Source organism: Camponotus vicinus, unplaced genomic scaffold (assembly GCF_025532165.1).
Source record: "Camponotus vicinus isolate PSW18456_S1 unplaced genomic scaffold, iyCamVici1.0 SCAF_2, whole genome shotgun sequence".
In the NCBI taxonomy this organism is placed as follows: Eukaryota; Metazoa; Arthropoda; class Insecta; order Hymenoptera; family Formicidae; genus Camponotus; species Camponotus vicinus.
The window spans coordinates 9,190,098-9,205,778 of NW_028141956.1; the positions used below are offsets into that span (position 1 = coordinate 9,190,098).

Sequence of the window (15,681 nt, forward strand, 5' to 3'; positions counted from 1 at the left end):
TTTTATACAATTTTAAATAATTAATTTTTACTTTAAATAAATAATTTTAATTTTTATTAATTAATTTTAGATAATTAAGCTTAATTTTTATAATTGTAAAAGATGGATTTTTAAAAAAATCTAATAAGCCACATGTGTTTATATATATGTACATATATCATTGAATCTTTCTTTTATAAATACTTTAATTATACATAATTTTTAATAGTATATAATTTTATAGAGGATGTCCCATAATATATGGAATCTATTTTTTTAGAAATGGATTTAGCATAAAAGATCAATAAAAGAATGCTTACATATTTAATTTGACCTTGTTTTCAAGTTACAGCGAATTCTGTCTTAGCAACTGTACTTGCTTTAAAAAAGATGCTCAGAATGACCACACTATATTTGACTGTACATATATGTATAGATGTTATTTATTTATATTTTTACTTGTGGAATCTCTTTTTCGAAATCTATTGTCTGAAAAAATTCAATTAACAATATTGAAATATTCCACTAGGAAATCGAACAATATTGAAATATTTCATCCCAGAGAATTGAACAAGATTGCCAGCAAATCCGAAAAATATTTGGAACATTCAAAATAATTTAAAGATCAATATATGTTAAAACGTTTACAGATGCAAGATAATTATTTTGAGACCTAATAATTAATCTTTGTCTTTTGTTAAAATAAACAGATACAAATTATTAAAATACAAAATTAAATAAAAAATACACACATGTATAACTTTTTTTTATCGTTTTCAAATGCTAAATACATTTCTAAAGTGGACTTCACATATTATAGGATACTCTATACATATAATTAATTATAATTACGTTGTAGCATTATCATTAATTATTGCAATAGAATTAATGCAATTAATTTCTAATTAATTAATATTGAAATATGTTAATTAGATTAAAGTAGAAAGACAACGCAATAAAATGGAAAATTAAAGAGATTTTAAAGCTTTTCTCTGAGGGAAAAAAATAAATTACAAAATTTGAAAACAAATTCTTGTTATTGTTATATTTTGTTTTCTTTTTTGATGTATAAGCTTGTCAATTAAAAGAGTAATAAATTAAACCGCGTTACTAAATTTGCATCTATGCGAATTTAGAGGTGTTCCCAAAAAAGATTTCCCGCACAAGAGAATGAAAATTATTCCCATACAATTATATATATAATTTTGCAGCTATTATTTGTAATTTTATACAACTTCTATTTTTACGTAGCTCCCAAGGGACTCATCAAACCTCGCGCAAAACTGTTTCGCAACATTTTTATATCATTTTATCTTTATGCAAATTATTATACGCAAGGGTTTTATCGAATGCAAAATTTCGCTAAATAGTTTATGCAAATATCAGTTAAAAAACTACTATTTCTAGAAGAATAGAGAAATATTTACAGACTACTTACGTGATCCGCTTACATTTCGCCTGCATCCTGTCACGACTTTACCAGCATCGAATGACGATAACCTCTCTTGTCCATTTGTCTAGGGAAACATCATCCTCACATCGATCCATGCTACGTAGAATCTCCGTAGTTTCATTCACCCTACTTTCCCGATTTTCGACCTTGCATTTGCACGAACACTCACGAAAATCGACAGTTCGAGCACATATGCCAAGCGGCATAAAATAATACGTTTCGAACGCGTCGCGCTATATTGACGTTGTATACGTATATTTGATTCGGAATTTCCGATAGAATCTTTAATTTTTTTCTTCGCGGAAACTCGCGAATTATAAGGTACACATATTATATAGGTTAACTGATGACATCACTCACTTTCCTTCACAACAGCGAAATTAATCTGCGACTTTAAAATGTCACGACACACTCGACACATCTCATGACGATAGCAAGATCGTGTAGCGAAGAGTGGTGCGTAAACAGTTCCATGTGTCAACAACGTTTCGTCGCAAATTTCCACTTTACGTGTACACGAAATCGCAAATTGTAAGGCACTATTCTATAGACAACACACACGCACGCGCGTTTTGGCGCGAAAGACTCTCTTCGCGTTCGACGCGTCTGCGACTAACTTCACTTTCTTCGATTTCGCGCCGTCAGCTGTGCCGACGTCAAAATGCCGCGATACACTCGCGTAATACGTTTTACTCGTATTTTTCCGACATTTCTGTGACAGATAACGGATCGACAATAATTTCGAGTCTCACACTAGACGATTATCTTCCTCGCACATACAGAAAATCGCGAATTACGAAATACCGTGTACAGGTATGTACGTCAATCGGTACGAGACGATAGACTTCGAATAAGTCTTCGGCTAGTTTCGTTTTTCCTCGGTTATAACCATAGACAATAAACATAGACGCGTATCTTAGTCGCGTATGCGTTATCAAAATTAAAAACAGAACACAATATTTCGAGAGTGTGCTTTAATTCCATTGAATGAGAATATGAATCTCTTTTTTTAATGAAATAGAGATTCATCTCTATGTCCATGATATTTTTATACGACCCTTGTATTTTTACATTCGAGAGAGAAGACTGTACTTTCGAAAGCTCTCTGTCTCTCTTTTTAATTTTGTCGCAACATTTGATCGATATACGCGTATCTACATTTATTATGTACATGGTTATTACATAACTTTAATTTCGCGACATCCCGCTAATAAATAATTAAATATCGCAAACATCGTCTCACTCGTAGAAATCTTTTCGATACACAATCGTCTGATATTTAATTTTACGTAGGTACGCGGTATTGTGTGAAGAAGCGTTCGTCGTCGTGAAATGCTGCGCGTCAAATGGCTGGAATGTAAACAAGGTCGCTCTAAGAGTCGACGGCGTTTAAGGACAATAATAGAAACCAGACTTCTTATCGTCGTCACATTCTCCAACGAGAATATTCAAGTATGTATATTATATTAGATGAAAGTATCGCTAAAAAATCTCCGAAAGGCATTGTGTGTATTTATTTATCCTGATATGTTTCAAATAACTGCGTGAATGCTTTCCAATGTAAAGGAAAGAGAAAAAAAGTGACGTAACAAAGAAAATAATAAAATTTAACTGCATGATAGAAACAAAACAACGAAGTTATGTGTTGCGATTGAAGCATCGCTAGCAATTTCAACAATTCGGGGATGCTTGATAAGAAGCGGAGAATATTTGAAATTCATCAAACGCGGTATTTTCATTCTCGGAACGCTCGGAATCGATCGATGACGTTTAAAGGACAGCTCCCGTCGTTCATTTCAATTTAGTACTGTATTTCAATAATGCTGCGATTAATTTAAAGAGCTTCGGGATTATTATACATATACGCGTTACATATACGTATAATAAACTCATTGCCGTTTTGAAGCAATTTTATTGACATTTTTTTTTTCGAAAAAATTCAATTTTAACATACATATATACAGAGTGTCAGGGCAATCTCTTCCCAAAAAAAGCTCTTGTAGCTTACCCCGAAAGCTTTTCAAAACACTATAATAAAGTATTTTTTTCATCGAGTACTTTTCGAGTTATGAGGCTTGACATAATTTCTTAATTTTTGCATAAACCATAAAATATCTAGTAAAATATTCATTTTTCGATCATCTTACCTTAATACTTTTATGTACAAAATAATGAGAAGAATCAATTGGTGTAAAGAAAACACATAATTGTTTCAAAAGAAAAATATGTAATTGTTAATTTGCAAATTACATATCTTTTCTTGCCCTGACACCCTGTATATATTTATGTATTTTCACGGATATATAATTTCCCTCGTCAATCTGATCTGAGCAATATATCGCGAACATGAAATCGCGATTCATCGATTATAATTTCCTGTTTAACAAGGAGAAGATGAGAGGGAGGAGAGGGAAGGAGGGAGAAGTAATCAGGTACTTGTCGACAGGTGCTTGCAGGGATGCGTAGAATTCCCAACCTGTTGAGGAGATCCCTGATATCCGTTTCCTACGAGTGTCCCGCCGAATCGATGATATTCGGATTTCAATCCGATCGACGGCGAAGTCTGAGGGGAAATTTTCCCGTCGAGTGGCGGCACGCCAGGAGATTGAATTTTCGGTTTTTCACGAACCGCCGCAAATTTTCCATTTCCTCCGTAGAGAGTCGCGCGACCTCGCGAATTTTCCTCCTCGATTTGCGCGATCGCCTGAGTGACCCTTTTCCCACCCTCCCCCCTCGCCCCCTCGCCCCCTCGCCCCCTCGCCCCCTCGCCGACCCTCCATCGCGTCAGTCCGTCGCGGTGCATTTAAATCGACTGCTTAAGTTGACTATGCACTAATCTCGTAATTCATTTACATATTTAACACGCGCGTCGGCAAAGTTCGCTATCCGTGGGAAGGAGGAAGAGGAGGAGGAGGAGGAGAAGGACACGAAGGGCGACGAAAGGTAGGTGCGACAAAGGGGGTAATTAGTTATGCATGTGTTACTTGTCTGAGGAGATGCGAATCCTGAACTTCTTTAATTTAATAACGCGCGCGGGTCGGAACGAAAATCACATCGTGTCGTGAACAAACAAGGACGACAGGGAAACAAAGATATCTCCCGCTTGGTATCTCCCCGCCCTGTCACGGTTGGGACAAAAGCGGGAATGTTTGGTCGATTCCTCGTGAAATGATCGAACTTAATGTACGAACGGGACACGCGCGCAAAGTCAGTCGCTCCCTTTTGGTCCGCAACTTTGATAACTAAGTCTTCGGAGCCAACAAGTTGACTTGAGTCGTTAGCCGGATTGAACCGTATCGATTATCAACGGACATTCTTGTTCCCCGACAATGAAATACATCCTTTGCCGGGAGAGTTTCGCTTTCTCACGAATAGAGAGGTCGGGACGTTTCGTTCGATGTAGGGCGCGATGAAAATACAAAATCGGGTTTCCAGCGAGCTTCTCGAATGGCGAGGCATATAGATACGCGCACATATATTTCATATTGGACAGCGTCAGGAAATTAAGCGAGGCGGTCTCAAGGGCGACGTTCGGACCTCAAACTTCGGCCGGGGAACTTTTCTCGGCATTGTGCCTGGATTTATCTCTTCCCGAAGTGTCGAACTGCTTTTCGGGAGAGAAGAGCCGCGGAAACCAAGAAATATATTATTGCCGACCGTGACTGGTATACAAACCAGTTGTTTGCCCGTCAAACGAAGAGACAGAGGAAAAGGAGGGGGAGGAAAAACTAGAGTAGAGTAAATGATGACGATAATTGAACTATCGTAATTTGGTAAATAATGTAGATATCATAATTTCCTCTTAAACAGATTCGTTTATTATATTAACGATAACATTTTGAAACGCCAAATTTCCCTCTTTATAGCTTCTGATATTTCGTTGAGGGAATTAAATAGAGTTGTGGCAACAATTGTAGAAAACTGATGGATTTACTTAATTCGCGCGATGTAAAAAAAAAAGGAAGAGAGATTTCTCGACGTTCTATTTCGACGAGATAAAAAAATCTAAATTATTCACGCTTTTATGTTGAGTTTCTCAGCCTCATCCTCGTACCGTCGAGAGAATTCACCATTAGGATCGTACTTCTTCTTAAGTTGCTCCCATGTTTCTGGTTTCTGAAATAAAATATAAAGTCAAATGTATGTGAATACAATCGTTCTTTCATAATAAGAAATATAAAAGAAATAAGAAATTATAAAATTGTCTTCATACACAGAAAAAAAAAAGTGTCAAATCAAAACTTATATACTTAAACTAACGCGTTCATTGTTTCGTATATACGCAACAATTTATAATCTTCTTAGAAGAATGTAATAATTTTAAATTTCAACAATTTTATAGTCTTATTTTAATATTGTAATTGTCAAGAATATATAATTATTTAATTCTACTTTAAGAAAATTATAATCTTTGATTTAAAAATGTTATTTTCTATCTAACATTGTTTCTTTTCCACTCAAGAAAATTAAATCTTAAATCATAAGAATATATTTTTCTTGATTGAACTATATAAAATGGCTTCATTCAAGTAAGCAATTATTCAAGCAATTATATTTTTCTTTAATTAACGCAATAAAATCTCATTTCAACATTTCCATGTTAAAACTAAATATATTTTCAAAACAAGAATGTTCTTTTTTTCTGTGTATATATCGACGAAAAAACGATAATTGTACCCGTGTAAAGTCGTATAAAAATTTTTATTCTATTTATTAAAAGTTTCCTTACTTTTTCCCCTCTTAAACTTTTCATATCAAGAAACATACTAAATTATACGCTGCTACACGAACATCGTTCTTAAATTCGTATTAAAACTTAACTTTGTTAGACAAGTTGTAAAAATGCGTTAAAGCTATTTAAAATTTCGCAAACACAAAATCTTGTATATTTTTAAAAGAATAATCTTTATATACACTTTGAGCACGTAAAGCGCCGTATCGACCATAAAAATATGTTTAATATTTCAAGAATCGCGTAAAATACGGTGGACGTAACGCGAATCGGATTGAAACCCCTCTAAGGGATCTACAGGAGTGAAATCCGTTTTCGAAGAAAGTTTACGCGAATTGAAGGGAGCCGTGGATTCGCATCGCCGTTAAATTATTTGGTTACGGGAGTTTTCCGGGCGCAACGAATCCCTGGGATACCCCCCCTCGCACCACCCCAGCAATCTGGGGAGTGTATTAACCCGTCTCTACATGAAAGTCAAACTAGTTCCGCGGCATTTAAACCAGCTTGACGTATCCCCCCCCCCCCCCCCCGAGAGAGAACGTTCCCTCCCCCGCCCTCCGGCGTCAACTCATTACCCGGTGCGACCCTGCGTTTCATTAGTCCGGCGAAAAGTGACGGGCAGTGACGTATGTACGAATGCGAGAGTATATACCTTATTCACTAGAAACCGGATGACCTTCTCGGTGCCGGTCCTTTGCTTCTCGCTGCATTTGCTGCACTCGGTCTCCAATGCGTCCGGAAGGTGTTCTGAAAGAGTCGCAACAGAAATTCAGATCAGGGACGTAGTACGACGACCTCGTCAAGCACGTAATCGACGATCATTACATGTCGATTTAAACTTCTCTTAAAATAGCCGGATCTGGGCTTTTTTGTTTTTTCACCCCGATTTTCGATTTATATTTTTCATTGTTAGGTACTTTGACAGATGTATGTATGTGTGTGTTCGTGCGCGCAGCCGTTTCCACTGAGACAAAGTTTTGCGACGTAGGATGGAGTTCATAATAATGTATGTTATTTCTCGAATATTCGATGTCCTGCAGAATTCGCCCCAACGTTTTTGCCGTCCCGCGTCATTTGCGCCAGCTGCTATGGTCAGCTGGTCGCACACTCGCGCATATCGCTCGTGAATTTTCGTGAGAGACAAGGACTATATATCTTCGGTAACGTATTACCGTCCATCGCGCGTTTTATCTCGCTCTATGGGATAGCCATGCCGAGAGAAAAAAGAAACCCAGAAGAAGAAGACGAGATTTTCTGATAAACGGCGAGCAAAGGATAAATCAAGTTACGAATAATTAATATATCTCGCAGAAATACGTCGATAAAAATAATCGCTCCCTAGTTCTCTTTTTCATTTGTGATTCTGCGTGTACGAATTCTATATAAACAGGATGTTCCAAGAGAAATATTTATTTTAATAACAAGTTCTCTGATCGATTCAAAGAAAGTGTCAAAGCATCAATAATTTCCGAGTTATAAGCGATTAAAAAAAAGAAGAGCTTCTCGCAAACTAAACTTCATAAAGTGTTGAAAGATTGATAAAATTACATCTTTTTTAATTAATTTCAAGTCAGCTTCAGGTTTGCCTTAATAGAATTTTAACTTCAGGTTTACTTACAAAGACGTATGATGGAAAAATTGAAAACTTGCAAACAATGACATCGTGTCCTCGATAATTTAAGAAAAAATTAGCTCTAAATTCACGCTAGAAAATCTGCTATCAAAAGAACATCCGACGATTTACACAGGACACTTTTGCGCGTTACCTTTATCTGTGGGACCAGAGTTTCCACGTTAAAGAATTGACAGTAGTTGTTTGCGCCGCTAACCGCAAACATATGTAAACGCGAATGTCTCCCCGACGACATGCTCTTCTTTTTTTTCTTTTGCCAAAATCTTCTCAGCGACAATCGGCGACTACGGTGCATTATTCATATCTCTGAGGGGAGCGATATGCGCGCGACATATGTACCGTCGTTAACGAAACGACCTCGTATCGCGCATCCTTCGACGGGGATGAGACGGGATGGCCATTAGTGTGCCAAGGCTGATTCCCGCGCGCGTTAGAAAGCGTGTGAGAGATCGTCTCATTACCGTCTCATTTCATCGTACGTGTTTTGTCACGTTATCGTGCCGCACAACCGAGACACGAGGGGGGGTGAAATTAATTGGAAGTTATTTATTCAATAAAATTATTAACAATAATTTACCTCTAATTTGGTTTCAATTAAATTTAGATTTTGTAAAAATCATTTTTTAAGTCGAAATTAAATGTATTGTAATTATACTATAAAAAAAAAGATTTATATAGAAATATAATTTTTAAGAGCAATTTAAATGTTATTATTTAACTAAAATCCTTATATATTTTATATTAATTATTAAATTTTTCAATCAATAGATTTTTCTAAATATTCGATTAATAATCCAATGATTAGAATAATTAAAAATAAAAATGAAAGAGAGATAGATATTTTATTAAATGTGTTTATTAAAAAGACTAGGGGGATTAATAATGTAATTTCAATATGGCATCGAGTGCTGTTCCTCCAGGGTTCGTCTCACGTTATTATGTTTTCATATTGGATCGCGCATTACAAGGATTGCGCGTTGCCTCATAAGATGATGCGATATAATTGAGATAGCAAGGAGATAACGATTAAGGAAATTTCTCACCTTTGAGTTCCTTGCCATCGGGCGTGCAGTTTCCCTTATCCAGCAGGCAATTTACATAGTTCTTGAGCAGGCGGTCGCTCGTCAGAATAGCGTCTACGTCGATATTGTCGAACTTGGTCGTGTACTTATCGTCCGCCAAAACGCAAGCTACAGCGATGAGGAGTAGAGCCAGGACCTGGATCGAGTATTAAAAGAATTTATACGATGGGAGGTATCCAGAAAAATCTCGATACGGCATATATCCCGAATATATTCGATACCTGTACTAAATCTGGAGGTGAGATGCGCGTTTGAACGAGGCGCGAAATCCCCGCTCGTAGATTCCCGCGGGATTTCGCGAGATAAATGCGAGAGACTCGCGACAACTCGTGACGTCGGTCGACAATGTTGCAAAATGTTGGGACAGATACGACCTCGCTTTTCACGTTTAAATGTCGAGCGTGGCCAAATGTTTGCGGCCGAAACGCGTGGAATCGTATGCGGAATCGTATTTAACGCAGTGATGCGAATACCAACGAGAGCACGTATATATTATCTCTCTCTCTCTCTCTCTCTCGAAGGTGTCCTATAGAAATTCCTCTGTAGGCCCCTAGCGAAAATGCGGGCCTCTAAAGACTTATAGAAAATAGGAGCGAGCGTTGCACGCCTCATTAGTAGGTAAAGACGAGAGTGAACGACCAGTGGGACGTACAGAGCTCTTCGTTTAGAAATCAATTCAATTACGCAGAGTGTGTCAAACGCTTTCTCAAGCGCGACTGCACGGAGCATTAAGAGACACTTGTATGCGTGCGGAACATCAAAGTCATTTCTCTCGTGTATATCGTGTTCTCTTGTATGGTATAACGTTCATAAAATACGTCGGAATATTCTGTTTTCCGAGAATGAATATCAATTCGGAATAAATCAATTTTGGCAGACATGACATCAAGACAATCAGCTTGCGCATCGATATCGTATTTAAATTATCACATTTATTACAGAGATATCGCATTTAAAGTATTATTTAGACGAGCCATTCACAGAGAGAAATGTGAATATATTACACACAGAAGGAACTGGAGCAATCAGTGCTACATTGTGCGAAAGAAGAAAGGAGATATTCTCGCATATAGGACGCTTGTCTTTTTAGTTCAAGTTATAAACGACATTGATTGTTCTAGTTTTAAGATATCTCATACTAATTACGTTTTGTGCATGAAATCCGAGAAATTAGATGGACCTTGAATTACATAAACTATCCAATCCAGTCTGATATAAAAGGAGAGAAACAAGTTCTCGCTTTGTAAATTAAGATGAATTTATAATCTTTAAATGTTATGCGTCTGCTCTCAGTCTTTTGCACTTTGCACTTTAATCACTAATTCAAATTAACAATTTAAATTATTCAGATTTATATTTAAAATAAAAAAAAGAAAAGAGAGAGAGAGATAGAACATAAAAGATTTATGTTTTCGTGTGTGATATTTAATTCCACGAAATATAACGTAAAAAAAAGAGAGAGGAAGGTCTCGAGTAGTGTTTATAAATATTTTTCGAGAAACTTAATTTTTCATTTCGGATTTAATTTCTTTTTCGAAATCAGTAATTCGATTTGACGAAAATGCAAACCACGACAGCTTCGACGAGTTGGTTCAAACTCGAAGCGAGGGAATTTCTCACCCCCCAAAGACCACGAGCAGATGGTTACGCTAGTACATAACGGGTTAATGCTGGAGAGTTAGTTAGGATGTTAATTAGTATAGAATAGACCTGTTGTAGAGAAGTACGTGATACCCACTATACTTTAGTGAGAAGCAAAGCGCGCAAAGGGCAGCGACCGGAATGATGTTATCCTGTAGACTCAAGCCCAGAGACATTCGGCTCTTCCAGAGTGGTAGGATCACCGTGACATATGAAATTACGTCTATATGAGATGTGTAATTACATCGCGTGTCAGTGAGAATCTTTCCAACAAACTAAGGAAAATTCAATATTACGCTATAATGTATATTTAATACAGTTGAAAAAATATAATATTTGATATAAAAATATTTAAATATTAATTCAGTTGATTTAATTTTATACTTAACACATTACAATTAATACGATGAATACGGTTAATATAGCGATAATCGATCGTTTAGCAACAATTTAGAAACCAAATAGAAACCGATTCGATGTTTTATCGATCAAGATGGAACAGAGACGTGTGTTTCAAATGACGTGAGACGGAAAATTATTTACCCACGGCTTACGCACGCCTTCGTGTTATGCAATCGCCGCCATTACCACGAACAACGTTTCCTGTCGCCTTTCACTCTCGTAAAGAAATTTCACCTCGTTTCGACGCGAGTCGTTCACGATTCAAGATGCCGATGACGGCGTCGTTTTGAGTCGCAAAAAAACGTCCACGCGCAGAGGATTAACAGCGAATTTTTTCGACGATGTACAAAGGAGACAGACGTTTTAAATCACCGTAAGAGACTCTTAAACGGTCCCCGAGGTCGTTAACGACGTGAAGCAGTCTCGACGCAGGCCGAAGAGCTCGCACTGCATTATTCACTTTCGGGTCTCTCGGGATCGGATTTTCACCGAATAAAACACGGCAATTAAAGTCTATGCGATCCCCACACGGTAGGAAAAATGTAAGATACAAAGATGCAAAAATCAGGAATTATATGACAAGGTCGAAGATTTTAAATTTCAAATATCTGTAATCGGAAAATATAAATGAAGAGCAACGAGAGGTAATGTTATCGAAGCCACTCCTGAAATTTTCATTTCACAATATTCACAGCATGTTGTTTTCAAACGCTTTAATTACAACGAGGAAAATCAACGTCCCGTTCGCGTTACATATTTTCATTTATATAAATCCTTATATAACTTACGTAAAACGAATGTAATAAAAAGTTACACTCGCGATTAACGTTAATGACTTAATCATGACAGCAATCTTCCAAGAATCAAGAAAAAACCGGCAGAAATGGAATAATCGAGCAAACGTAGAAAAAACCGCAGAGAGACGCCCTTACAATAAGGGGGAGGATTACCGAAGGTACGAAAAAAAAGGAGAAAGGACGGAAGGAAACCGAGGTGAGCGGAGGAGAGAAAATTACGCTTACCTTCATGTTTGCGAGAAGTTAGACTACTGATACTGACGGCGGTGCCGATCAGCTGTTTTATACCTGGGCCCCTCGCATGACTGGACCCCGAATTCGTCGAATCGGCCTCACTTACGGATCTCTTCGGGCACCCCTTCTCCCCTCCTCCCCCTCCCCCTTCCCCTCCTTCCCCTCTTTGCGTCCTCGCAAAGAGTGGACGGGAGGTGCGAAACGATGTGCGTCACAGGTGAGCAAATCTTGGATGTTCGCCTCACATCTGCGCGAATCACTCTATGTCGTGTAAATATTGCTAGATATACACAAGGGGGTTTCTGAATCGATTTAAAAACTTTTCTCGGCTTTCGCGAATGCTCCAACTTTAATTCTGTTTGCATTTCGTCGCAAAAGTTTTTCGACTTTTTAACTAGAAAAACAGGAGAAAAATTATTCTCCTCTCCCCCTCCCCCTCTCCGCTTATAACGGTGATTTTATTCCCGAGGAATCCTCCTCGTGTCGAGGGGCTCTCGATTCTGAAGATGTTTACTAGAAGAGAAAAAAAAAAATTGCGAAACCATGGATTAACGCGTTAGGAAAATTTTGCACGTATTAAGAAGAAAGACAGAGAGAGAAAATCAGCACTTTTGCACGAGCGCGCGTTTATTAGCGGGAATTCAACGGTATTTGCAAAAGTAATATTTAACCAACATTGAGTTAACCGATTCGTATCTCTTTAAAGTACCGAGATGCGCCACGAATTACATATTGCTTTTCCGTCGCGTCAATACACACGAGAAAAATTGGGGTCCCACATCGGGATTTAGCGCGAGTATTGTGCAAGCAGAATCTGTATAAGGAGTGTCGCACTTTGCGGCCCTAACCGATAATGCACGCTGTTGACCGAACTAATTCGCGATAGGATGCAAGTCGCGTAATATCATAAAATTCCATCTTCGAAATCATCTAATAAAAATTATACAAAATGATAGAATAATAATAATAATAATAATAAAATATAATAATAATATATGCACTTTCAATAAATATATATATATATGTATTGATTTCATTAAAACTTTTAGATTTTTTCGAGCGTATTTCGAAACTCGTAATAATGGAAAGATGCGTATATAAAATTATCTATTGTTTTTGCTTTATAAAAAACAATGCTTTGATTGAATTTTAATTAACAACGAATAAAGGTCATGATTTAATTAAAAATACTTTGCAACTATTATACATGTAATTTATCTTTTTACAGCGCCTTCAAAGAATGCGTGGTCTGTTTGTCGTTTAGAATTTTATAGCTCGTAATAAATTTATCCGACCGTGCATATAATAGGACATGGAATATTGTATTATTATATCGGGCGTGTGCACCTGTTACGGACATCTCCCGCGTAATCCATATTTTACAAACGCAATATCGATAGCCGCCAGCGAGAGATATTTCCTTTGTTCTGCCTAGAATTAACATCATTAATAAATTGCAGCATCGAGAGTGACTAGCAGCTCGAACTCGCGCGCAGCGCGTTATTTGCCAAGAACAATCATGGAGATAAGTGTCACCTGGGTGTGCGCAAAAAATACCGTATAAAATTCGCAATACTATCAGCGAAAAGTGCAATTGCAATGCGTGCGCGACTGCCAAAATTTCGTGAGCTTTAATCCTTTTGTTATTTTGGAACGAAAACAGTTTTCAAATAAAACTGTAACGTGTGTGTAAACACGTAATATGTACATTTTGTAATTTTTGTTCATCTATACATAATACAAAATAAACTGTCGGCACAACGATAATGCGAGCAAATTATTAACAGTCCGTATTTCCTGGCAATCTGGACGTCTAATTAACCTAATTGTTTATTATTAATTCATTTGATAACGTTATTCAAATTAATACATCCTGAACATGGATGAAATCTGAAAATCAATTCCATATGCGAAGCTGAGATATATATAATTACGAAATATTCTCTCTTAGGTAGAAGAAGAAAGAGAGAGAGAGAGAAATCAAAATTAGTATATAGCAAAAATATCATTTACATATGCTATTTTTTAATTTTACGTAATCAGAAATAATGTATTATAAATAAAATAAAATTTTACATAGAAGCAATCTTCGATATTATATCGATACTATATTAATATTATGTCATTAAAGGTCGACGTCATTCATTATGTGATTTATTAGATTTATAGTATACTTATATACATATTTTTCATTATTGAAAAAAAAGTATACATAAACTTCACATCATTTATGGTATGATAGTAATAATATTCCAAAATATATAAATGTCTCCATTTGTAAAAATAATTAAAATATTACGCCTTTTTTTACTTGCTATTCAGCGGAAAAGGTGATTCAGAAGAGATAAAGAATGATTTCTCTATTTTTTTTTCATCTGCGAGGTAAAGATTTTTTCGTCGTTCTTTTTTTTCTCATCTGCGTATTAAAATTTATGTTAATATTTCCGACGAAAAAAACAAACTTCTATTTTTTGATGTGATAATATTAAACGTGATCTAAACAAAACGAAATCTTCCACTATGTGTGACACGTTGGCTGATTTCAATATATTGTACGATTTCTTTCTATCCGTAACAGTACGGTTATCTGTTTAACAAGAAGAAAAAATGATCTCGCTAGCTATTGAATTGCAAGAAGCAATGACGCGTGAAAATAGACTTCAACTACTTTAAGGAGCGAGTGCGCATGTTTACGCATTTTTTTTAAATCGCGAGCTATTTACTGGTTTATGTATGTATGTATTTAGCATAAATTATCGTCAAAGACATCAATTCTTAATAAAATCCATTGCGAAATTTCAATTATAAAACGCGCGAGAGATGAGAAGTTTCTGAAAAATTAAGAAAGAGAAAATAAGTAGAAACAATAGATATAATCATCAACTTGTTAACTAACGTTTTGTACAATCGAAGTAGTAAAATCGACACGATAAAGATCGAATATAAAATAAAATCAAGATGATACAGACACATGATAAAAAGTTGCAGTTGGTACTTTTTCGAAAGTTTCCTCTCTCGAAATTAAAAACTGATGACAGCTGACGGATTGATGTGACGGCGAGAGATATCCAAAAGTTATAAAAATAAATACATGTAGGAAATCTAGAATTAAAACTTTGGCGAGAGGGATGTAATTGGACAATGTAATTGGAATATAAAACTCTGATATGGCAAAAAAGTCACGATAAGTGTATACTGCCGCGGAAAGCGCGTCCTTTGAGAAACTTGAGAAAAGTCGGAATAGAGAAATTCCGCGTCCTATTCTCACACGACTCGAAATCACCTGGCGCCCCCGCCCCCGTTGCCATCCCCCTCCCGCTCCCTCTTCCCCGTCCCGTACTTTAGCGGCCGGCTTTTAGACACTTTTAGCACGAAACCAAGGGCTTTGAATTCGCGCGTGGAATATTCTATGCGAAATCCAGACGTAACCCGAGAGCCCTGCCTCCGTGTCCTCGTTCGCTTTGAATTTATTATAACTTCGCGTACAAGGATATCTGTCCGAACTCCCTTCTACGCGCGCGCGCCTTGGGTCATTCCTGCAGAAATTCAATTCGATTCGTTATACGCCCCTCCGCGCATTATTTTATTGTGTTCAGATGCTCTCGCTCTGTGCGAAAGAATCACGCGGGGGATGCGCAAACTTTTGCTTTCCTTTCGAGGGTTGACATGCTTTCCGTTTCGCACACCCTCTCTCTTTACCTCTCGATTATGCATGAAAAAAAAATACT

The 15,681-nt window shown here is 36.8% G+C and overlaps 2 protein-coding genes and 1 long non-coding RNA gene across 4 annotated transcripts in view; 1 reads left to right on the forward strand and 2 right to left on the reverse strand.

Moving 5' to 3' along the window:
• LOC145966296 (uncharacterized) overlaps positions 1-2,033 on the reverse strand; it is a 124,420-nt gene extending 122,387 nt beyond the window's left edge. Inside the window, exon 1 of the mRNA XM_083090294.1 lies at positions 1,418-2,033. The gene's annotated coding sequence lies outside the window, so the exon portion shown is untranslated. The remainder of the gene's footprint in view (positions 1-1,417) is intronic.
• Positions 2,034-5,227: 3,194 nt separating this feature from the next.
• On the reverse strand, positions 5,228-12,095 carry LOC145967303 (ejaculatory bulb-specific protein 3-like). The gene is made up of 4 exons (XM_083092071.1): positions 11,945-12,095; positions 8,841-9,015; positions 6,817-6,911; positions 5,228-5,548 (listed from the first exon to the last, which is right to left on the reverse strand). Exons 1-4 carry the CDS (start codon positions 11,948-11,950, stop codon positions 5,447-5,449), a joined length of 378 nt encoding a protein of 125 aa, XP_082948197.1. The 5' UTR covers positions 11,951-12,095; the 3' UTR covers positions 5,228-5,446.
• LOC145967305 (uncharacterized) lies at positions 10,983-13,720 on the forward strand. 2 transcript variants are annotated; one of them, XR_014437336.1, is made up of 3 exons: positions 11,008-11,566; positions 11,772-12,170; positions 13,003-13,720. It is a non-coding gene; the product is annotated as an uncharacterized LOC145967305 (long non-coding RNA). The 2 variants fall into 2 exon arrangements; XR_014437335.1 differs by lacking the exon at positions 13,003-13,720 and having other exon boundaries at positions 10,983-11,566; positions 11,772-12,964.
• The last annotated feature ends 1,961 nt before the right edge of the window (positions 13,721-15,681 follow it).

Coding starts and splice junctions, on each gene's coding strand:
- LOC145967303 (XM_083092071.1), bottom strand. Junction 6,912..8,840: donor CGATGGCAAGGAACTCAAAG/GTGAGAAATTTC, acceptor CGACTCTTTCAG/AACACCTTCCGGACGCATTG. Junction 5,549..6,816: donor TCCGGTTTCTAGTGAATAAG/GTATATACTCTC, acceptor ATTTTATTTCAG/AAACCAGAAACATGGGAGCA.